General features: G+C 41.1%; 1 protein-coding gene across 4 annotated transcripts; it reads right to left on the bottom strand.

Annotated features, from left to right (window-relative positions):
* Positions 1 to 2,190: 2,190 nt before the first annotated feature.
* On the bottom strand, positions 2,191 to 24,008 carry LOC136855349 (oocyte zinc finger protein XlCOF6-like). Of its 4 annotated transcripts, XM_067132265.1 has the most exons (3): positions 23,236 to 23,393; positions 22,395 to 22,468; positions 2,191 to 5,521 (listed from the first exon to the last, which is right to left on the bottom strand). In XM_067132265.1, exon 3 carries the CDS (start codon positions 4,864 to 4,866, stop codon positions 3,055 to 3,057), a length of 1,812 nt encoding a protein of 603 aa, XP_066988366.1. In that variant the 5' UTR covers positions 4,867 to 5,521; positions 22,395 to 22,468; positions 23,236 to 23,393; the 3' UTR covers positions 2,191 to 3,054. The 4 variants fall into 4 exon arrangements, with proteins under 4 accessions (XP_066988366.1, XP_066988365.1, XP_066988368.1 ...); XM_067132264.1 differs by lacking the exon at positions 22,395 to 22,468; XM_067132267.1 differs by lacking the exons at positions 22,395 to 22,468; positions 23,236 to 23,393 and adding an exon at positions 22,177 to 22,321.
* Positions 24,009 to 25,829: the final 1,821 nt, after the last annotated feature.

Here is a 25,829-nt window from a genome sequence, read left to right as displayed (position 1 = left end):
ACTAGGGGCATAGCAGGGGCACTAGAAGCCCTCAGGTGGCTGAGCAAGCCCTGCACCGAGGGAACACCCAAGAGACCCAAGTCTCCCGGAGTTCCTCAGTCTCCTCCACACCTGAAAAGGAAGTTGGGTTAGGGTTGGTAGTCTCATCTTGCCATGAAGGGGATTCTTAACCCCCTAAGCAAGCTGAGACCACCGAGCAGAGGTCGTCCTGATCACCAGCTCCCCAACGCTGACTCCTGCCTGACGAAGCAAGCGAAGACGACGAAGGGGAGATCGCTCCCACAGGAGTGATGGCAAAGTGTGGAAGTTCCACAGGAGGAAGGAAGTTACCAAAAGGATTAGCAACCAATGGTGTAGTCGGTGGTGTGTTACCACTGGACAACACCTTGGGAACCTTCTTCTTGTACTTCCTCCTCTGCGAGTACTTCACCCATTACACTGGTGACCAGTCACGACACTCATCAAAAGTAGAGTCAGGTTTGCAATCATGCCCCCTGGAACTGGTGCAGAGGACATGTGGGTCCACATCAAAAGAGGAGCAGTAGTGGCTACAAGTTTTAGCTGTGGTACCGAGACGTGCCGAGTACCAGCCTTACGTTCCTTAGGATCAACAGATTTGTGGGTTTGCATACTAATATTACACAAACACAAAAGAACAGCACAAAACAATATCTCCAAAGCAGAAAAGGTAACGATCCCACGGAGAAAGCAGACCAAAACAATGAAATGCCAGGCAGGGCAGAGGGTAACCCAGAAGCTCTGCATGGAGGACAGCAGAAAGTAAAATGAATGTTTATCAGCCAGGTTTGTTTAAAAGTTAAACAGCCATTTCCAGCTGTGCTGAGCATATTCCTTATGTAAAGACCGACAGCTTGCATACTGTGTAGGAACAAATATATCATCATTGAAACATCCCAGGTAAGTCTAACAAGTGCACGGGGGCAAATGTCATACCTTTCCCTTATTCTATAACCTGTTGTTCCTCCTTTTACCAGAAAACCTCACCCAGTCCTTAATGTGATAGTCACCACGTGCCCTACCTTCTCTCATGTGACTTACCTTCCACATCTTTCCTTGGAACCTACATAAAATCCTCTGTGCCAAGGCCATCCATTGTTTGCATGTCTAGTTTAATTCCAAATTAGTGCGCTAGTCTTTACTGAATGTCCTATCCTTACATGCGAGAACACAATGTCCAGAGCACGAGACTTCATTGTGATGCATCGAACTTATTAGTTAGGGAAGACCTGATAACTCATTTGCATGTTGTTAGGCCGTAGTGCATGCCATTTCCATATTTAATTTGACCCATTTCTCTTCCAGAGAGATGTGTTATTGCGTGTGAATTCAGAACTTCAGCTCTTAAGACAGTCAGCTTGCATGGTCCCACATGGTAGCCCAGAGGCAGAGGTTTTCTTGCGACCTGGCACTGCCGAAGATTTTATTATTTCTCTAAATGTGTATTCATTTTGCAACCTCCCTCCTTCCTGGCCAAGTTTGCCAGTCTTATTTTGTATTTGCTTATGATCCACTTTGGTTTATTGTTACAGTATACTGCTATAGTTCCAACCAGTGTTCACTTTTCAGTAAAGTAATAACTTTTATCATTCTTATTATTATTCACATATTTGTTTTTACAGCTGGCTCTCATTTGTGTTACGGTTTCAAGGCATCTTAAGCAGCCCTGCGAAAAAGGATATACACTGCGTATTTTTTCTAGAACAGTGATCCATGCAAACATATCTACAGTATATGTTATGTATCTAATGTGCAGCTTAAACAGAATAATACATTACTTTTGTCATTTGCAAAGCAAGTCCTATTTCAACACTTCTGACTGGTTAGCTTAAAAGAAATTACAGTAATACAGTATTTCAGTCATTTACAAAGCAAGTCTTGTCTCAACACTTCTGGTTGGTTAGTCATTTAAAACAGATTGTCTCAACACTTCTGGTTGGTTAGCTTAAAACAGATTACAGTAATAGAGTACTTTTGTCATTTAGAAACCATGTCCCATCTCAACACTTCTGACTGGTTAGCTTCAAACACGATACAATAATACAGTAGGTTAGTCAGTCAACTGTCTCCAGTGGGTCAATACAAAGCAGTAGAATTTACTAAAGCTTTATAACAATCTTTGTAGAATATTAAAACACAACATATAAAAATGTAATCAAATAAAACTCCACCTAATTTTCAATGACGTTTAATGAAAAAATCAATCTTTTTATTTCCACTATGCATGACATTTCATGGAAATATTCAAGCTTACAACTACATATACAAGTGCATATACATAATGCTGAATAACAAAAGGAAGGAAAATTCATGTCACCCAATGACAAAACTCATTCCTAATTTGGGAATCATATAAAAGTACACAGGAATAAGGAAAGTGAAGTCGACAGCAGACAAATTCCTAACCTAGTGCTGAACAGTGTTCAATGAATACAATTGTAAAATAAAAATAACTGTAATTTATTTTACCTACATATAAAAGTTATACAACCATTTCACATCAAATTCACTGTGGTCAAATTATTCTTGATTCTAAAACAGGATCTGCAAATAAAGAACAATCATCTGCATTTTCAGTAAGATGCTCCTCCAAATTCTCCTTCTCTTCAGTTAATGGTAAAGATTTTTCAGCTTCATTTTCACATTACGTTCTATGTATAATACTCAGTCCTAGTGAGAATCTGAAGTACACAGCAATTTTCTTCAATTTGGAATACTCTTAAATAAAATAAAATATCACCAGTCAAAAAACATACGGTTTTGGCATTCAGTACTGTACATTTAATTGCCTGTAAATATTATGAATTTTTATGAGTAATCTCAAAGTATCTGAAATTGTCTAACATTTTTGCCATTAGGACCGGAGAATGTCGTCTCTCTGCAGTGATTTCCAATGTGTACTTTGAGAATTTCAAAATTAGAAAACTGCTTCGACAAAGATCAAGTATACAGTTTCTGTCTACGATGAATTCTTGTCTGCTCTGAGATGCCTTGAACCTGAAAATTTCTTTGACATACGGAGCAACTGAATGGTACCTATCCTATATGACTTCTCAAGTGTTTTTTGAGATGAATATGTTGATAAAAACTTTTTTGACATATAGAGCAAGTATATGGTTTCTCCCCTGTATGAGTCCTCATGTGTGTTTTGAGATTACTTGATTCAGAAAAACTTCTTTGACATACCGAGCAAGTGAATGGTTTCTCTCCTGTATGAATTCTAATGTGTTTTTTGAGAGCACTTTGATGAGAAAAACTTCTTTCACATACTGGGCAAGAGAATGGTTTCTTCTTTCCGCTCTCTGCGTCAAAACTTGGATGGTCTTCTTCACTCTCTATAGACTGGCAGGTATATTTTACATCATCTTCACCACAATCAATATCTTCTGGCTCCTCCTTGACTTCTATGGAAGAATCTACAAATAAAGATCCATCAACTGTGATTTTGCTATTTTCATCTTCCAAACTGCCGTCATTTTTTTGCTTCATTAAATGAGATCTCATGTGTATTGCGAGATTACTTTGACGAGAAAAACTTTTTTGACATACCGAGCAAGTATATGGTTTCTCTCCTGTATGAGTTCTCATGTGTGGTTTGAGATCACTTTGACGAGAAAAACTTCTTTGACATACTGAGCAAGTATATGGTTTCTCTCCTGTATGAGTTCTCATGTGCGGTTTGAGATGACTTTGACGAGAAAAACTTCTTTGACATACAGGGCAAGCATATGGTTTCTCTCCTGTATGAGTTCTCATGTGTTTTTTGAGATCACCTGATTCAGAAAAACTTCTTTGACATACTGAGCAACGGAATCGTTTCCCTCCTCTATTAGTTTTCATGTAGGATTTCAGGTTGCAAATCTGTGAAAATGTCCTTTGGGATTCAGAACAAGTTATTTGCTTCCCTTCTGTTCCACCCAAATCTCTATTTTCTTCTTCAATACACATCTTTTCGCTTTTCATGTCAAAACTTGGATGGTCTTCTTCACTCTTTATAGGCTCGCATGCATATTTTACATCAACTTCACAATCAATATCTTCTGGCTCCCCTTTGACTTCTATGGAAGAATCAACAAATAGAGAGCCATCAACTGTGATTTTGGTATGTTCATCTTCCAAATTGTCGTTTCCTTGTCTGATTAAATGATACCTCATGTGTGCTGTAAGATTACTTTGACGAGCAAAAGGTCTTTGACATACCGAGCAAGTATATGGTTTCTCTCCTGTATGGGTTCTCATGTGTGTTTTTCGATGACTCTGACGAGAAAAACTTCTTTGACATATAGGGCATGTATATGGTTTCTCTCCCGTATGGGTTCTCATGTGTGTTTTAAGATCACCTGATGCATAAAAACTTTTTTGACATACTAAGCAAGTGAATGGTTTCTCTCCTGTATGAGTTTTCATGTGTCTTTTGAGAGCTCTTGAGAGAGAGTAACTACTCTGACATAAAGGGCAAGTGAATGGTTTCTCTGCTCTATGAGTTCTCATGTGGTATTCCAGGTCGCACATCTGTGAAAATGTCCTGTGGCATTCACCACAAGTTATGTGCTCCCCTGGTGTGTTGCTTCGATTTGAAAACACTTCTGTTCCACCCAAATGTCTACTTCCTTCAGCAATACAGATCTGTCCGCTTTCCACGTCAAGGCTTGGATGGTCTTCTTCACTCTTTATAGGCTCGCACGTATATTTTACATCAACTTCACATTCAATATATTCTGGCTCTCCCTTGACTTCTACGGCAGAATCTACAAATGCAGATCCATCAACTGTGATTTTGTCATGTTCATCCTCAAAACTGTCATTTTCTTGTTTGATTAAAGGCAAAACTGGGTTCTCAGCTTCCATTCTCAAAGGATGTTGGATATACAGCTTTGAAACAAAGTCAGCTTTATGTCAGTGAATATTTAGTTTCATCCAAGAAAAGCTCTCAAAATGAACCAACTATTGCCAGACCTCCAGATAGTGAAACTGCTGGAATGAGAGGAAGCACTGAAGAAAATAATTTTAATTCATGTTACCACAAAATCTATATCTCACAGAATGGTAGGTTGCATCCAGGTCTTTTCCAAGTTCAAAACAATCCTAGCTCATTTTCAGCCTGCTTTTAATGATACTGCATATCAAATATTCTTATAAAAAAACAAGACTCCTTACACCACAAAGGAACCAATCTGGCACAGACATAAAACACAATTATATCAGTTAAAAACTCAAATATTTCATAAGACCAACTACACTTCTTAGCACCATAAATTATTTCTAAATTAACAATATGTAAAAGCAAACAAACTATTCAGTCATTAATGCAAACTGTCATATCTTGCATTACAGTAAGTTATTGTCAAATATTTTCAATATCTCTAATCTATTTTATTCATTATAAAAAATCCTGTATTACACTGGCAATATGATGTAAATAACCAAATGCAGTTAAAATCTTCTCAAACTCCTATCGCATTACATCGACGATGTCATGAAATTTTCCTCTGTTTGGGATACTCTGAAATAAAGTAAAAAATCAAAGTAAAAATGTGCTCTGAATAGCACTGTCCATAACAAACACAGAATCACATTAAAAAAAAAATTCCATGTATCATAATAAGAGAGCTTGTTTTGACTCGAAAACATATGTACATCAGGAAAACCACAAATTTTCATAGGAATTTGTATTTTTCCTAATGTACAAACGTGAAGGTCTTTACATATGGTTAGCTTTAAACAGAATACAGTACTAGAGTAGTTTAGTCATTTACAAAGCAAGTTCTGTCTCAACACTTCTGATGGGTTAACTTAATACTGTACAGTACTTTAGTCATCACAAAGAAAGTCCAGTCTCAACACTTCTGACTGGATAGCATAAAACAGTATACAGAAATAAAAGTACTTTGGTCATTTACAAAGCAAGACCTATCTCAACACTTCTGACTGGTTAGCTTAAAACAGAATACAGTTATAGAGTACTTTAGTCATTTACAAAGCAAGTCCGGTCAAAACACTTCTGACTGGTTAGTTTAAAACAGAATTGTACAGTAGTTTAGTCGGTCCACTGTGTCCAGCGGGTTAATACAAAGCATTAGGATTTACTAATGCTATATCACATTCATTGTAGCATATTAAAACATAGTACAGTGCGTCACCAACTTATGACAGACTCGATTTTGCGGCGCCTTTTCGGCACTGCTAACAGCGTTTTACAGTGCCGTTGACAGTGCTTACGGCAAGAATAGGCATCAAGGTACAGCACCAACCATCAAGTTATGTCACCATAAGCGTCGTTAAAGCGCTGATTATGGCGAAAAACCAACTTATGGTGTGGCGCTGGAACAGATCCCCCACCGCAAGCCAGTGACACATTGTACATATCAAAAATAATCAAATAAAACTCCACCTAATTTTCATTGATGTTTAATGAAAAAATCAATGTTTTTATTTCCCCTAGGCATGACATTTCATGGAAATATTCGAAGCTTACAACTACATATACAAGTGATATGCATAATGCTGAATAACAAAAGGAAGAAGTATTCATGTTGCCCAATGACAAAACTCAGTCCTAATTTGGAAATCATATAAAAGTACACGGGAATAAGAAAAGTGAAGTAGACAGCAGAAAAATTCCTAACTTAGTACTGAACAGTGTTCAATGAGTACAGTTAAAAAACACAAAAAACTAAAAATAATTTATTTTATCTTTGTATAAAGGTTATACAACAATTTCACATCACATTCACTATAGTCAAAATATTCTGGTTCTGCCTTGACTTCCAAGAGAGGATCTGCAAATAAAGAGCAATCGTCTGTGTTTTCAGTAAGATCCTCCTACACTCTTGAATAAAATAAAATATCACCAGTCAAAAAACCTAAGGTTTTGGCATTCAGTACTGTACATTTAATTGCCCTCTATAATTATGAATTTTCATGAGTAATCTCAAAGTTTGAAACTGTCTAACATTTTTGACATTGGGACTGGAGAACGTCATCTCTCCACAATGATTTCCAATGTGTACTTTGAGAATTTCAAAATCAGAAAAACTACTTGGACAACGATCAAGTATACAGTTTCTGTCTAGTAAGAATTCTCGTGCATTTTGAGATGACTTGAACCAGAAAATTTCCTTGACATACAGAGCAAGTGAATGGTTTCTATCCTGTATGAACTCTCATATGTGTTTTGAGATGAATTTGTTGATAAAAGCTTTTTTGACATATGGAGCAGGTATATGGTTTCTCTCCTGTATGATATCTCATGTGTGTTTTGAGATTACTTGATTCAGAAAAACATCTTTGACATACCGAGCAAGTGAATGGTTTCTCTCCTGTATGAGTTCTGATGTGTTTTTTGAGAGCACTTTGATGAGAAAAACTTCTCTGACATACAGAGCAAGTATATAGTTTCTCCCCTGTATGAGATCTCATGTGTGTTTTGAGATTGCTTTGACGAGAAAAACTTTTTTGACATACCGAGCAAGTATATGGTTTCTCTCCTGTATGAGTTCTCATGTGTGTTTTGAGATAACTTTGATGAGAAAAACTCTTTTGACACACAGAGCAAGTATATGGTTTCTCTCCTGTATGAGTTCTCACGTGTGTTTTGAGATGACTTTGACGATAAAAACTTCGTTGACATACAGAGCAAGTATGTGGTTTCTCTCCTGTATGAGTTCTCGTGTGTTTTTTGAGATCACTCGATTCAGAAAAACTTACATTTTCTTCTGCAATACAGATCTTTCCACTTTCCATGTCAAAACTTGGATGGTCTTCTTCACTCTTTATAGGCTGGCATGTATATTTTACATCAAGTTCACCACAATCAATATCTTCTGGCTCCCCTTTGACTTCTATGGAAGAATCTACAAATAATGATCCATCAACTGTGATTTTGGTATGTTTATTCTCCAAATTGTCATTGTCTTGTTTGATTACATGAGTTCTCATGTGTGTTTTGAGATTACTTTGACTAGAAAAACTTCTCTGGCATACAGAGCAAGTATATGGTTTCTCTCTTGTATGAGTTCTCATGTGTGGTTTGAGATGACTTTGATGAGAAAAACTTCTTTGGCATACAGAGCAAGTATATGGTTTCTGTCCTGTATGAGTTCTCATGTGTGTTTTGAGATCACTTGATTCAGAAAAACTTCTTTGACATACTAAGCAAGTGAATGGTTTCTCTCCTGTATGAATTTTCATGTGCCTTTTGAGAGCACCTGAGAGAGAAAAACTACTCTGACATACAGAGCAAGTGAATGGTTTCTCTCCTGTATGCGTTCTCATATGTCTTTTGAGAACACTTGAGAGAGAATAACTACTTTGACATACAGAGCAAGTGAATGGTTTTTCTCCTGTATGAGTTCTCATGTGTTTTTTGAGATCACCTGATGCAGAAAAACTTCTTTGACATACAGAGCAAGTGAATGGTTTCTCTCCTGTATGAGTTTTCATGTGGGATTTCAGGTCGCACATATGTGAAAATGTCCTTTGGCACTCAGCACAAGTTAGTTGCTTCCCTGCAGTGTTGCTTCTCTTTGAAAACACTTCTGTTCTACCCAAATGTCTATCTTCTTCTGCAATACAGATCTTCTTTCCGCTTTCCACGCCAAAACTTGGATGGTCTTCTTCACTCTCTATAGGCTCACATGTATATTTTACATCAACTTCACTACAATCAATATATTCTGGCTCCCCTTTGACTTCTATGGAAGAATCTACAAATAAAGATCCATCAACTGTGATTCTGGTAGGTTCATCCTCAAAATTGTCATTTTCTTGTTTGATTAAAGGCAAAACTGAGTTTTCATCTTCCATTCTCAAAAGATTCTGAATTTACAGCTTTGAAACAAAGTCAGGTTTTTGTTAATGAATATTCAGTTTCATCCAAGAAAAGCTCTCAAAATGGACCAACTATTGCCAGACCTTCAGATAGTGAAATTGCTGGAATGAGAGGAAGCACTGAAGAAAATAATTTTAATTCCTGTTATCACAAAATCTACATCTCACAGAACGGTAAGTTGCATCCAGGTCTTTTCCAAGTTCAAAACAATCCTAGCTCATTTTCAGCCTGCTTTTAATGATACTGCATACCAAATATTCTTATAAAAAAACAAGACTCCTCACACCACAAAGGAACCAATCTGGCACAGACAAAAACACAGCTATATCAATTAAAATCCAAAATATTTCATAAGACCAACTACACTTCTAAGCATCACATATTATTTCTAAATTAACAATGTTATGTAGACTGTCATATCTTACATTGCTGTAATTTATTGTCAAATATTTTCAATATCTGATTTTTTTTCCTTCAGTATAAAAATCCTGTATTACACTGGCAATATGATGTAACAAAAATGCAGTAAAAATATGCTTAAACTCCCACTGCATTACATCGAGGATCTCATGAAATTTTCCTGTTTGGGATACTCTGAAATAAAATAAAAATCGAAGTAAAAATGTGCCCTCAACAGCACTGTCTATAACAAACAGGGAAAACTACAAATTTTCAAAGTAATTTGTAATTTTCTTAACATACAAACCTGAAGGTCTTTAAATATGGATTTTACTTGCAGCGCAAGCTGGGAATGGCCATTTAACTTTTAAACAAGGTAGTTAGCTAGCATCGGTAGGGGTGGGAATCCCGCCCACCAGTCAGTATGCACTCACTTTGCCTTTCAGCCCAGGTATCAGAACGAGGGGTGGCTGAGGTGGGCCATAAATGTAAAGACCTTCAGGTTTGTATGTTAGGAAAAATATAAATTACTCTGAAAATTTGTAGTTCCTTCCTACCTGAATACAAACATTCGATCTTTACATATGGAGACTTACTCTTGGTGGGTGGAGTCTGAGTAAATCTCTGAACCAACTGGTAGTTCTGCTCACCAGGGCCTCTCATCCTGGTCTTGAAGAGCAGAGGAAGGAGCCCCATGCCTCCGATCTGTTGAGCATGTCAGATGTTCAACTGTCAGATTTATGGGCCTTTCAAATTAATGAGTTTGTGTCACTGATTCATAAAGGGCTTGGATGAACCTGAAGTGTCAGGGACAATAAAAGGCTAATAAAACCAACAGGTTTGTTTTATTATCAGCTTCTGTCTCTCTTCTTGCTAGAGATAGGGGGAGGACTTCCATCTATTATTCTACAATATTCTAGATTATAGAATAATCTCACCTGCATAGCACACCAATCCACCACCGTCCCTCTGCTCTATGGGAGAGGAAGGTACAAAGAGAAAAGGGAAGAGGCCAGTCACTCACACACAATCTCTCTTTTGCAACCGTACACCTTAGGTGAGATGTTACCTGTCCCTCTCGGGGAGTCCGGTGAGCTACACAACTTGTCGAGCAGCTACCACAGGACCCAAGGAAAACATGTCAAAAGACCTATGGACAACGTCCCTAAGGTACAAGGACGTGAATGTGTTTTGTCAAGACAACACTCCTGCCCTTAGTACCTTTGGAACTGATAGGCTCTACCTGAATGAGAGGGCAGACCAGTGCCCTGACCTCGTGAGCTCCTCTTGTCCTGAACATACTCCAGTCTACCTCGTCAGACATAGTATATGCCCACTTGGCCATCTCACGAAGCCAGAAAGAAATCGCGTTCATGGACACCTCTTTCTTGGTCAACCCAGTACTAACGAAGAGTTGTGGCACTTAGACCTGAGCTGTCGAGTCCTCTTAAGACAATACTGCAGCAGCCTAACTGGACACAGTAGCATCTCGTCCTTGTCCTGATCACTACCAACAAATTCCTCTAGGGAGGGGACTGAAAAGAACTCAAATCTGGTGTCAGGGTCTGACAGATTCTGAGTCTTCGCTACAAATTCCAGGACAAACTCAAGCATGACATATCCCCATCCCAAGTGCTTAACATTGAAGGAAAGTCCATGAAGTTATCCAACTCTTTCCGCCGATGCCATGGCAAGCAGGAACACAGTCTTGAGGATCAGATCCCTGTCTGACGACTCTGTAAAGGCTCATAGGCTGCACAAGTCAGGCTCTATAAAACGCAAGTTACATCCCACTCAGGGAGCCCGAGTTCCCTGGGAAGGCAAGAATGTTCGAAGCTTCTCAACAGCATAAAAATCTCCCACGAGGAAGAGGTGTCAATGCCTTTCAGGTGAAGAACTCGGTCCAGGGCCTGTAGCCCTTAATAGCTGAGACGGAGAGAAGCTTCACATGGCTAAGAAAAATGAGAAAGTCCTCTGCCTGCTGATGAGTAGCTCCAACCGCAGAGATACCCTGTCGACGACACCAACCACAGAAGATGGCCCATTTCCCCTGGTACCCAGCTGCAGAGGTTTTACAAAGTTATCCAGACATCTCTTTTGCTGTGCAGTGAGAAAAACCTCTCGCCTGCAAGAGATGTTGGATAGTCTCCAACAGTGAAATGACAGTGACTCCATGGCCTAGTGATACCTCTCTACGTGTGGCTGGCATAGGAGGTTGTGTTGGAGGGAAATCTCTCTCGGCATCTCAGAAAGCAGAGCTAGGAGGTCCAGATACCATTCACCATGTGGACACTTGGGAGCCACCAGGGTCATCCTGAGATTTGGGGTGATCATTACCCAGTTGATCACTAGTCGAATCAGGCAGAACAGGGAGAAAGCAGAGAAAGCATAAGCCTTGGCATTGTCCCATGGGTGTTGGAAGGCGTCTTCTACTGCTACCCATTGGTCTGGGATGGTTGACCAGAACACTGGCAGCTTTCCGTTGTGCTGGGTTGCAAAGAGGTCTATTGCCGGAAGGCCCCAAAAACCGAACAATTTCTGGGTGCAGGGACCACTCTGTCCCTATCACATGACCCTAGCAACTAAGCTTGTCTGCCACTAAGTTCCGTTTCCCCGAAATGTACTTGGCTGACAGCTCCACTGAGTGCGTTACTGCCCACTCGTGCACCTGCACTGCCAACCTGTGGAGCTAAAGGGACACCAGTATCCCCCCGCTTGTTGATGTGTGCCATGTCAACAAGCTGTCTTGAGTTCCAGGATATTGATGTGGAGGTGTTTGTTGTTCTTATTCCACACACCTGTGACCAGCAACTCTTCCAGGTGTGTGCCTCATCCCTCATTTGATGCATCCGAAAACAGAAGCACCCCAGGTGAGGGTGTGTAATGACACTCCAATTATGGAACCAGAACTCCTTCATTCTCCAATGAAGGGAATGATGGTGAAGCTGCCAATAGGGGACCAGCTTCTCCAAGGACAACAGGTGACTGAGAACGACTTGCCACTGCCGAGCTGGTTGCCCCTGTCAAGACAGGAACAACTACAATGCCTCTCTGAACTTGCTGATACGTGAGTCTGAGGGGTAGACTAACTGCTGCCGTATCTATCAGCATGCTGGGGTATGAGCTCAGACTTCTTGAAATTTATCACGACTCCCAGGTTGCGACAAAATTCAAGAAGTCAATCTCTGTCCTGGAGCAACTGCAAATGGGAGCTTGCCAAAACTAACCAAGTGTCATGATACCTCACCAAGTCAACACAAGGGCGAACATTCAAGTAAACACCTGGGCACCTGAGGAGCAGTTGAGAGCCAGAAACAGTGTGCCCTGAACTGGAACCCTGTCTCCCCGACGACAAAGTGGAGGTACTTGTGAAAGGATTGGTGTAAGGGTTTCTGAAAATATGCATCCTTCAGATCCACCGAAAGCATGAAGTCAGACTCCCTGATGGCCACGAGCAGGCCATGTCGTTTCCATCTTGAACCAAGTCTGGCAAACAAATCGGTTCAGGGGAGAGAGGTCTATGACCAGCCTCCATCCACCTGCCACATTCTCTACAAGAAAGAGAAGTTGTAGAACCCCAGAGACTGGTTCATCACAACTTCTACAGCTTTTCTTCAGCATCGCCTTCACCTCCCCCTGTAGGATGAGATGCTTCAGCGAGCCAGGAATGTACATACCTAAGTGGACTGGACCATTGGTGAGGGGTGGCGGGATCTCGAAGGGAAGTAGATATCCTACCCGAAGGACATTCAAAACCAGCTTTCCGCTCCATATCACTACCATGTTGCCCAATGGCTCGACAGGCACCCCCGACCAAAGGCAGCACGTGGGAAGGAATGCCACCCCTAGCATCCTCCCCCCTTCTTCTTACCCTTGCCTCCTCTTCCAAGTGTTAAAGGGGTTTAAAGGGGCGCTGTTGCGCACCCTTCCTGATAGGGGCAGAAGACTGGGTATTCCTGCAAGGCCCTTGGAAGCCTGGGACTTCTTAGGACCTGAAGAGGAGGGCCAGCCTGACCTGAAGGTCAGGCTGTAGTGGCACGCGAAGACCTCTCAAGTCTTGGCCACTGCCTGGCGAATAAGATGATCGTTACTCTCTGTCCTCCACCTGCCCACCACGACATCCACTTCTCCTCTAGAGAAGAGGGAAGTGGAACTTAGTACCAGTCCATTCCACAGAGCCAAGGCTTACTCAGAACCAACAAACATGGTAATCTGAGTCAAGAAAGCATCTCTCCTATTCAGTACCAGGTTAGCCCACAGGTTAGCTGTCTGGTAGGCTAGGTAGGAGATGGTCCTACATTCAGACAGCATCAGTCTCCTGCATGTGGCTTCTTCTTTGGAGTTACCAGAACTCTAGGGGAAGAGGCAATCCTGGCCACTGAAAGGGACCAGAGATCGATCCAGGAGACTGTCTGGAACACTGGCATGGCAGTCAATTCCAATGCCACTGCCTCCTGCTGCAGAAGGGAGACTCCCTCTGCAAGGAGTTGGTCCAGCAACAGACCTGTGCACAGGCGAACCAGGTCTGGGTCAACCTGTTTAGTTGGCAATGGCTTCTCCGAGGGGTTGTAGTACTTTTTCTGGCAGGTGAGAGGAGGAAGAAGCATCTTGCACGAGCAGCTAGACCGAAGAGAATTCTCATGACAGACATGAAAATTCACTTGGTCCAAGACCCCTTCAGCAAGTCTTGACCATGGCAGGCCCATCAAAGCTTTGGGTTCCTTCTGGGGTCCCCAAAGGCTTTGAAAGCCAACAAACAATCCATGGGAGCAGCCAAGGTCTTTTCCTCAAGACTGTTGTACTGACGAATCAAACGAATGATCTCTGAGTAGGTCCTCAGTAACTCAGGGGTGTTCGCGTCCTGGGGATAAGGTCGAGTCTAGGGTTCTGGTGACCAGGAAGACCATGACCACCTCTCTGCCACTTGAGTATACTGTACAACTGGTCTGGTAAAAGGACCATACCTGGAGCCTAAGCTTTCGTGGAAGGGTTGGGATGGGAAGGTAAACATTCCCAGTCCCAAACCCTAGGCCTGTCCAACTCCCGGCTCCCAGTAAAACCTCAGATGGCCGCATGGGTCAGGTTGAGCTTTCCTGTTCATGCGAACGCAGACGGGGAGCTATCCCAAAGATGTGCTACATAGAGGCCAGGGCCTCTACAGCAGAAGAAGACTGGACAGGGGACCTCCTCTTTGCCTTCCAAGGTGAGCAGACCGGTAGGCCAGCATCACCTTTCTAGGACCCTGGCACTGTTCCCTTGCAGGAACCTGCAAGGGGGGAGGGAGTGCCTGCAGGTTCAGAGCTCACTCTCTCGTTGGGTTGGGCCCAGGTATGTAGAACTGGGACCCTAACCAGTGTCATGGGGGTCCATAGAACCCTGTGCAATGGTAGAACCTTTACCAGCCGGGAAAGTGATTTTCAGGGACCAGTGCAGGTAACATGGGGTCCAAGGAATCCCGTGCACCTGTTGCTCCTGTGAAACAGGGGGTCCGTAGAACCTCGTGCAACAGTTGCTTCCATGACACAAGGGTCCGTGGAACCCCGTGCACTGGTAGGTCCTTTACTGGCCCTGGAAGGTGACTTTCCAGGACTGGTACAGGTGACACAGGGGTCCGTGGAACCCCATGCGCCTGTTGCTCGCATGAAATGGGGGTTTGTAGAACCCCACGCAACGGTTCCTGTGTTGGAAGGCAGCTTGGGACAGCAAACGAGAGATCCCTTAGCCTCTTCCATGGAAGAAGGTTGACATTAGAAGCCATACAGGTCTTCTTACAGCTGAGAGAGGCCTTCTTCCTACACTTCCTAGCTTTGGAAGATGAAGGGGAGGGGACGTAGGCACACGATGAAGACGACAATGAAGATGAAGACATTTGTGACTTTTTTCTTCGACCTCTTCCTACATTCACGGCATGCCTTTTCGAACAGGGAGTGGAGAATGACACCCCACCAAAGGGAGGATGTCAGAGGGAGCACTTGAGGGAACACAACAGGAGGCAGGACAGTAGGAACCACCGCCAAAATGGTGGTCCTAGATCCAGTAGACATCGTGACCGTAGCAGTAGTTACAGTCATAGAAGCAGCAGTCAATGGAAGGGCATTGGAGGCCCACAAGTGTAAGATCACGCCCTCCACGGAAGGCTCCCCAGGAGGCCTAGGGAGGGCCATAACTACCTAACCCTCAGGCTCCACTACAACTGCAAGACAAGTTGGGTTAAGATGGGCACTCTCCCTTCACCCCGACAGGGAAATTTCCCACCCCAAGTGGACAGAGATCACCAGCGAAGTCCTATGGGGTCATCGCCCCCCAAGCCGATTCTCTACCAACGAAGAAGTAGGAGACAGTGAAGGGGAGACCTCTCCCTTGGGAGTGGCAACAATAGGAGGCAGTTTGGCTGGGGGCAAGAAGGAGTCAGAGAACCCTCGACATCACCTGAGGTGTATTGCAATCCGGAGATGCCAAGGAAACCCTCTTTTCTCTTCCTTTTCTGGCCAAACTGCACCTACTGTTCAGAAGGCCAGACCCGACACAACTGGGTGAGCAGGACTCCCACCCCTACCGTCGATAGTTAACTACCTTGTTTAAAAGTTAAATGGCTGTTCCCAGCTCACACTGCAAGTAAAATCCATATGTAAAGACTAGAGGTTTGTATTCGTGCAGGAACAAACCACAAACAAGTGTATATTATTTACAAATCCAACATTGGTAAACGAACATTTAAAGTTTCAGAATTCACAAAACATTTTGATACATAAATACGAAATATTCAAACATTCTCTCTTTAGAGTTGGTTTTGCCAATACGAAAACATTGCTTCAACTTATGCCATTGTGTAGCATCACAGGTAGAATGTGATTCAAGTCGCTCTTTATAACCAACAACAGCAAAAGGATGGACAAGATACTACACTATGTAAGGCAATACTGTATCCATCATACAATGTCATTGTTATTCAAGAAGCTTTCAAAGAATGTTAGTGTTCATTTGAAAAAAATTACAGGCGGTAATGGTGAAGTAAAGAAGAGATCAGTTTTAAGAAAATAAAAAGTAAATTAGTAATAAACAGAAGATGTAAGTAAATTATTAAAATACATAGAGAATTATTTTAGAGTAGTTGTGTGATGCGTTGCATCTTCGCGTGAACTTTTGAGGTTCCAACTACACAACAGCCCAATGGTGTGAGGAGTAAAGGACCTCTGGAACTGAGAAGTTTGACAGTGTGGGAGGCACATTTACTGCATATTGGAGCTGCTACTCTGCAAATCCAGTCACTCTTGGCAGATGATGATGATCAAGGATCATTTTGTATGTGAAAGACATCGGTTAAAATACAACCTAAGAAAAACTGACGAGGAAGAGCCCATCTGTCAGTGGTCAGTTCTCCAAAGATGAAGTTATCAACTATGCGAGTTGATAGAAAGTATAGGCAGCATAGGTTAATGGTATTTACGTGTTACAGTAAACCCCCCATATTCGTGGGGGATGCGTACCTCCCCAACACGAATAGCTAAAACCTGCAAATACTTACAACTCTTCTAACCCTTAAGCGCCCGACTGGATACATCGACTAAAATTGTCAGGTGCAGCGTACCCCGTCGACTACAAAAATTTCAACCTTCAGTCAGCTTTGACTCGACCGAAATGGTCGAAAAACGCAATTATAGCTAAAACTCTTACATCTAGTAATATTCAATCATTTACCTTCGTTTTTGCAACAAACTGGAAGTCTCTAGCACAATATTTTGATTTATGGTGAATTTTTCGTATGTAACTCGGCGAAAAATTTCAAGAAATTCTTTCGTCATTTTGTCATAATGTTTGCACGGTTTATATTAGTCGTTACATAAGTTTTATATATGAAATGTGTGCAATTTCATGTAGAATACAAAAAAAATAACTCATGGTTGTATCTTTTATCAGTTTTGAAATATTTCCATATAAATCACGATAAGTGCCAAAATTTCAACCGGTCAACTTTAATTTGACAGAAATGGTTGAAAAATGGTAAGCTAAAACTCTTACATTCTAGTAATATTCAATCATGTACCTTCATTTTGCAACAAACTGGAAGTCTCTAGCACAATATTTCGATTTATGGTGAATTTTGAAAAAAAAAAAAAAACTTTCCTTACGTCCATTATCTCTACCCGAACTTCTCGGAAATTCTTTTCGTCATTTTGTCGTAATGTTGCACCGGTTTATATTAGTCGTTACATAAAATTTTATATATGGAAATGTGTGCAATTTCATGTAGAATACAACAGAAAATAACTCATGGTTGTATCTTTTATCAGTTTTGAAATATTTTCATATAAATCATAAGTGCCAAAATTTCAACCTTCAGTCAACTTTAACTCAACCGAAATGATCGAAAAACGCAATTGTAAGCTAAAACTCTTACATTCTAGTAATATTCAGTCATGTACCTTCATTTTGCAACAAATGGGAAGTCTCTAGCACAATATTTCGATTTATGGTGAATTTTTGAAAAAACTTTTTCCTTACATCCGCGAGGTAACTCGGCCGAACATCTCAAAAATTCTTTCGTCACTTTCTCGTAATGTTTGCACCGTTTTATTTTAGTTGGTACATAAAGTTTTATATATGGAAATGTGCGCAATTTCATGTAAAATACAACAAAAAATAAATCATGGTTATAGGTTTTATCAGTTTTGAAATATTTTCATATAAATTACAATAAATAGAAAAATTCGACCTTCGGTCAACTTTAACTTTCGACGAAATGGTCGAAAACTGCAATTGTAAGCTAAAACACTTACAGTCTAGTAATATTCAATCAATTACCTTCATTTTGCAACAAACAGAAAGTCTCTAGCACAATATTTCGATTTATGGTGAATTTTTGAAAAACTTTTTACGTCGAGCATTACAATTCATGCATCATTTTGTGATAATATTTTTCTCTGTGTTGCTTTGATTGTTTTACAATTTGTTATATACCAAATCATTGCAATTTAGTGTACAATACAAAAGAAAAAAATAACTTGTTAGCTTTAACTGTTTTGCTCACAGAAGCGATTTGTATACAATTATATATGAAATTTTTTTGCGCTGTCATATATTTCAATATTTATATATGATAATGATATTTTTTCATTTCTGATGGTTGCATACTAAACTTCAGGCAATGACAAAAAGGAGCAAAAATGAACTTTTAATCGTAAAAACTAAGCGTGCAGTGATTTTTGAAAAAACTTTTTTCTGCTTGGCGCTAACTCGACGCACGCCAGCATACGACACACTTTCGTAAATACAGTAGAGGCTCGGCGTTAGAGGGCTAATATACTAGAATGGCCCATTTTGATAGTTCAAATACACAAAAAAATACTAAAATGCTTATACAGGTATTATCCTACTTACGATGGGGTTAGGTTCCAAAAAACCCATCGTTTGTTGGAAAAAACGTATCTTGAATGTAGTAGCCTACACTAGGGTATTCTGTACCATGTATACTTATATGACAGCCTAGCCTACACTATAAAGTATGCTCTAACATACACAGTATAGTAATTTTTAATATCAGCTAATTCTGGAGGTTCATGCAGAGTGACTTACGATAATTCAATACAAAGAGAAATTGAATAACACACAAGAATTAGCATAGCCTACACTGTGGTATATCGTATACATATACAGTAGAGTAGCCTACATTATACTGTACTCTGTATTCACAAATCGTATTATACAAACATCAACATAACGAATATGCATTTTTTCCATGGATCTTTTAAAACGTTATGCTTTAATTCACTGTATCCAATAATATTTATTGTATATATTCTTATACTGCTTCTGTGTTATAAATTGCGATCACTGTCTTGGTTTGGAAATCATTGACGCAGTGTTTATTTCGCTGTATTTAACCAATACCACTTTATTTAACTCAGTTCAGAACGCTTTTCTTGCTTCTAGTTAGTGTAAATGAATCTCTGGATACTTTCTTTATAAGGGGCAAGGTTATTTTTCGATATATGAAGTGTTTTTAAGTCGAGATATAACTTGAATATGTCTCGTTGTGAAATTAATTTAGCCACTTTTTTCGTTAACAGATGACGCTGGCCGTTTGGGGGCGTTTGTTTTGTGTAAAAAAAATCAAGATTCCGTTCACTATTTTCACCTGATTTCATCATAATACAAGCTTTATGTATTTATCGTTTATCGTGTAAAAATAGCAGTAATGTGTTCTTTCATGCCCAGTAGTTTTGATTAAAATACTTTCTCTCCAATTTTATTTATGGTCAAGTTTCATCCATGTTGCCGATGCACGATAATTTATACAGGCAGTCCCCGGTTATTGGAGGGGTTCCGTTCCCGACAGCATGACGACAACCAAAAATCGCCGCTAACTGAAAATCAGCGATAATAGCACTGATCTCTGGTTAGCGGCGCCGATAACCGGTGATCAGCGCCACCGATAAGAGGCAATCAGTGCCGATAACCAATTATCAGCGACAAAAATCTGGTTATCGTTGTCGCTAGACAAGCGCCGTAAAATCGGATCGCCTGAAACCGAGGCTGCCGATAACTGGGGACTGCCTGTAGTCATTAGCAGCTTGAAAATTGTTTTCTCAGCTTCAGCTACAACTTGCAGCTTAAATTTAGCAGTATCAGTATATTTCCTTGCCGATCTTTTATCCATACCAAATAAGGGTATAATGGTAAAAATATATCAGTCCTATTTTACTGTTCAACGTCACTTGTACTATAACCTACGGTACTTGAGTATTACCATACAATGGTTGAAATACAAGCAAAACGGCTGTTGTTATCCGATTCCGAGAAGCAAAACAAGTTTCTCGATCAGTTGTTTATGGCTGTACACATTTACGCAAGAGTATAACATTACTAACAATACTTTCATCATTCTCTTTGACTTTTTTAACTAAAAGATGGGATAAAGAGATGGAGGAAAAGAAGTTGGTCTATTGTAATTTGGTCTCTCTCGCTGCTTGATTGTACGCTGCTGCCTGCGCCCGTGCTAAATTTGAAAATATTTTATAAATACTGTCGTATCGGTATTAATTGCTAACCCCATTGCAAAATTGAATTATCATAAGGTGAATTATCGTAACTCGAGCACTACCTGAGTATTTTAATAGTTTTATCACAAAAAGTGCATTTAGTCATGAAAATGAGATGAAAATACAGTAATTAGTGAATATTTCTCAGTGAAAAATACCGTGAATGGGCGAATTTTCAGCGAATAATGTGTACATAAGTTTCACAGGGAAAACCATGAATAGGTGAATCCGTGAATCATGAGACCACAAATATGGGGGGTTTACTGTACAGCAATTGGCTAGCAACGTCGTCGACTGGATTTTTGCTCCCATCTCTGGTTAACGGCGCCATTAAGTGGGGATTTCGGCATCCATCTCCAGTTAACAGCACCGTTAAGTGGGGATTTCAGTGCCGATCTCTGGTTAATGGCACTGTCAAGCGGGTTTTTTGGCGTTATTATCACCAACTTTAGGTTCAAGGCACTCACCCAGGAATGGAACCCCCACCAATAACCAGGGACTGCCTGTACAGTACTTTGAATATTACTGGTTACAAAAGACTTCGGTATATGTTCATGAGATCAATCATATTTCTCAGATTGGTTTCCCTGATGAATCTTAATTTGATCTTAAAGAATTTGATGTTTATTCCTCTAGGAAATTCTTGTATAATCCATTACAATGGTCCCACTTATCTGACAATAATAGAGGATCCCCAGAAGGAACCTGGGGCTTTTAAATTATAGTGAATAATAAGAGTACACATGACCTCACATAGGACACACAGTCCTAATCTGACCAAGAAGGGGAGAATTCCTTCTAAACTGACAGTTCATAATGGCAAATAGGTCATTACTTAGAACAGGTCAGGATGAAGAAAATTTCACAACTGACCAAAAACAACACGAAAGAAGCAATGCAGCACAAAACTGGCATGAGAGACAGTGAGGCTCATCTACTAGATTCTACTCGAAGGGTAGCACAAAAATTCTTGAGAGCATTCTGTTCCTAAAGACTCAATGGGAGTCTAATAATTGAGCACCTGAGTAAGAATCTTGAGAACGAGTCTATCCCACTCTAAAGACGTGAGGTCTTGAATGCCTGCCCTAGGGCTGAGCAAAAGCTCTTCATAACACTGTTAAGAGGAGATATCTCGGTGAAAGAATACAAAAGAAGTCCAAAATCTGTTGGAGTCACTCCTACCAGTGAAAAGGATGCTTCTCATGACTTAAACTCTGACAAGGGGCCCAATTCCCCAGTTACACCTCAACTGAGGAACATTTGACAGAACTTTACATTTCCGATATACTTCAGCAAGAAACGCCCCTTACAAGAGCTACAGGAGTGACTTCATGGACCGGTGGTGCTTTAGCAAATGGTGACCAGTCACATGGGTAGCAAGCAACTTGGTGCACGGTGGACATACCATAAGAGAAAGTACAGGTGCTGTGCGAGGGTGAACAGCCATGAGTGTGCACTTGGACAAACCAAACTGATTTTGAAGAGCCAGGATGTTCATAAACCAAAAAGAGGTGCAGTCTCCCCCTGCCATAACTCAGGAGAGATGCAGTAAGCACAATGAGAGTCCAGGTCAGACCTCACTTTCAGTCCAATCTCCTCCCACAAACAGGCAGTGTCTACTGGCCCTCTCTGATGATGACACGGGGGACAGAAGAGGAAGAGCTCAAGAACAAAGAGAGGGATGTTGGGGGAGGCAGCCACCTTCTCTGCCTCTCACTCAGTTCTCCTGCTTCACTAGGGGATGACATCACTGAAACAAGAGTCCATGCAGGGCCAGGAGTCAGGGGAGCAGGAGGGGATCCATTTTCAAAGCATGGGCAGCATGAGAGATTTTGGCAGCACCCAAACTCCAAGATGGTAACAAAGGACAGTTCCACCTACTGTACTTACCAAGGGACCTCCAAAGTACCTTCAGTAACTCCCATGAAACCTAGGAAGACCCCAGCACCACAGAAGGATTGAAAGATGCAGGTGATTGGTCGACGACTGTGTAGGGGATGAACATCAGACACATACCACTTCCATCATGAGCAGAGGGCCCAGTTTAGTCATCCACAAGTGTCAGAGTTGGTGCCAAAACGAGACAAAAGTGAAGGGAGGAGTATTACCTGCCCATACAGACTTGGTGTTCTTTCTCTTCTTGGCTGTCACAAGGTGTCACAAGGGATATCCTCAGCATAAACTGCCCGTGCAAAAGGAACAAAGGTGCTAGGATCAACATACTGTGCATGGATGATATAAAGTAGCCACATGCTCTCACACACACACACACACACACTATCTCACATCCACAACAAACCTTTATGGTACACAAATGAAAAATACAACTCAGTCAAGATTTCTTAACTTGAAACAAGCCAAAAGGAAGGGTCTGCAGACCACAGTATTATGATTCAAAGATTTTAATTTCATGCTGTAAATACTCCAATATAACAGACAAAGGTTTGTATCCTCATGGGAACAAATGAATTTTGTTTTTATAATTCTGATGCCAAGAAAGCTAAGTCTAAACAGTTAGAAAGTTCGTAACCTCAAGAGTTATACTTTCAAACATACATGAATGACAGTCCAGTAAACCCCCGTATTCACGGTCTCACTATTCGCGGACTCACGTATTCGCGGATTTCTCTGTGGAACGTAGCTACCCATTGTTTGTGGAAAATTCACCCATTCGTGGTATTTTTCACTGAGAAATATCCACTAATTACTGTATTTTCATATTTTCATGACTAAATGCACTTTTTGTGATAAAACTATTAAAATACTCAGGTATAAGCATTTTTAGAGGTTTTTATTTGTGTTTAAACTATCAAAATAGGCAGTTCTAAGTGTTTTTCAAGGGTTTTAAGCATTCGCAGATTTTAGTCATTCGAGGAAGTGCAGTGCATCCTGCAAAAACTGAGGGTTTACTGTACTCGTAAATGTACAAATAATCTTTTAAATACTTACCGAAAATTAAAATGGACAGCAGTCCTAAAGGGTTACCAACATGACCAAGAAATACACTTCCTTTTTGACCACTACTTCAACTCCACTTTCCCAGGACCTCTGATCAATTCTTCATTTAGTGCATTACAAATTATCTGCAAGATAAAGAAACTGATCATTATAAATATACAGTACAGTGAGTGTATTAGGCTTACATTAGTATACAGGCATTATTTTCCTCAGTAATAATCAATATACACTAAAGACTAAAGCAAGCACACAGTACATTCGTAAATCCCCAATTCAAACCTCGCTCAGGGTGCTGAAGCAAAATAATTAAAGTTTTATGTGACTACAGGTCACCTTGGAACCTGTTTAACTCTCTTCTCTCTTTCTATTTCACACCATCTTAGTATTGTGGTCAACAAGAAGTCTGTCATATAGGCAAAGAGTGTGGTGTTGGCCTTAGTAGAAACATCTTCAAAGCCATTTTGTTTGTCCATGGGACTGCCTTTCCCTTTCTTCAAATCTTCAGCTGAAAACCCTTACAGACAGAGTAAACTGACTTTAATAAACCCAACATGGCTCCAAAGGGGAAATCAGCCTGCAGAACAAGAAAGACAAGATAGTACAGGGAAAGCTGACAAATAAATAAATGTGAAGGAATAGAAAATAAAACCGCGCACCTGAAATACAAGAGACGTCAACAGAAAACAGGAATCTTGATATTCCGCAGAATGAACATTGGCATTGCAGTGACTGATCAAAAATCACAATTTTTGAAAGTAAATTGTATTTTGCCTAACTATACAAACCTGAGGTCCTTTACATTAGGAATTACTTTCAGCGTAGGCTGGAAATGGCCGTTAAACTCTTGAGCAAGGTGGTTAGGCAGTAACTACCACCAGGTAGGCGGGAATACCCGCCTGCCCGGATGTAAACATTCCAATTTGCCTTTCGGTCCAGGTTCAGATTGAGGGGTGGCGTGAGGCGGACATTATATGTAATGTAAAGGACCTCAGGTTTGTGTAGTTAGGAAAAATACAATTTACTTTCAAAAATTGTGATTTGTTCCAACACGATATACAAACCATCGCTCCTTTACATTAGGAAGACTCACTGGTTGGAGGGAGGAATCTGAGTGAGTCTCCTGAACTGACTGGAGTTCTGCACACCTGGGCTACTCCTCCTGGTCGAAAGAGCAAGGAAGAGTACCGTACCTCTGACATATTGATCGGAGTGTAGAACTGCAAGATCAAATGTCAGATACTCGACCTTTTCGTATCAGTGAGGAAACGTAACTCATACGAAATAGGCTGGAAGAATCTAGAGTCGGAGGCAGTAAGGAAAAGCTGATATAGGGTTCCCTTATTGCCAGTTTCTCCTTCCTTCCCTTGCTAGAGGAAGGAGCGGAACTGATTCTATATGCTAGAAGAAAATTAGAACGAGTGCTCGATGTGTAGTCTTACCGCATCAGTGCCAGATCCAGCAAGTATTGGTTCAAGTCCTATTCTCATCCAAAAGGAGGAGAAGTAGGAGGACAGAGAAGGAGGAGGAAGAGAGGCCAGTCACTCTCAGTATCCTTCTCACTTCCAGAACCAACACCTTAGGCGAGATGCTACTTGTCCTCTTGAAGGAGCCAGGTAAGAAAACACAACTTGTTGAGCAGCCACCACAGAGCCAAAAAAAAAAAGGTTCCAAGGGCCTGTGGGCAAGACAACAGGAAGACAAGAGTGTGGTCTATGAGGCCGTGTCTTGCTTCCAGACTGACAGAAATTCCGGAATGCGGGGGATGGACCAAGCCATTGACTTCGTGAGCTCTCGGGTGGAAAGTACCGGTATCGACGTCGCCAGCTGCCGAGTACCTCCTTCGATCGCTACTCGAAGCCAGGAGAAAGGTGTGTCCTTAGACACTTCTCCTTGGGAGAGATAGTACTAGTGAAAATCGTGGCGACATCCAGGTTAGGAATGTCGAGCCTTTTCAGAAAGTACCACAGCTCCCTAATAGGACAAAGTAATGAGTGATCTGGATCATCAATACAAAGTCCAAAGAGAAGGGGAACAAGAAGGACTCGAACACGACAATAGATGCCGATGGATATGGAGTCCACTTATGACATCTGAGAAGGAGTCAAGGTGTTGATCCCCTTTACCAGTTCTTCCATCTTGTACGCCAAGGCCAGAACAAGATGAGAGATGGTCCTAAGAGGGCACATCTCTATCTGACGACTCTCTTAAGGGCGTGTACAGAGCACGGGACAGGAACCCTAAACAAGAGTCACATGCTACCCAGGGAACAGCTCCCTGGGACAGCAAGACCAAAGAAGTTTCTCTTCTGTAGCTAAATCTCGACTGAGGAGGCTTCTTCAGATAGAAGACTAAGCCGCAAGGGCCTACGTTCTTCACAAATGAAAGAGAGAGAAGCAACCCTCGGCGGAGGAGACGAGGAAGTCCAAACTTGACGAGCGAAGAAGGATCCAGTCCCTGGGACAGTGTTGCAGAGGACTTCAAGAGATATCCAGCTATATCCGTTGCTGCTCGGCAAGAAAGCCTGTGCTTGCAAGGAAAGCTGGAAGGTCTCCCAGTCCTGAACACACAGGTGTACTGCCTGAAGA

This window comes from Macrobrachium rosenbergii, chromosome 31 (assembly GCF_040412425.1).
Source record: "Macrobrachium rosenbergii isolate ZJJX-2024 chromosome 31, ASM4041242v1, whole genome shotgun sequence".
Lineage (NCBI taxonomy): Eukaryota > Metazoa > Arthropoda > Malacostraca > Decapoda > Palaemonidae > Macrobrachium > Macrobrachium rosenbergii.
This window is presented reverse-complemented; position numbering and strand designations above follow the sequence as displayed.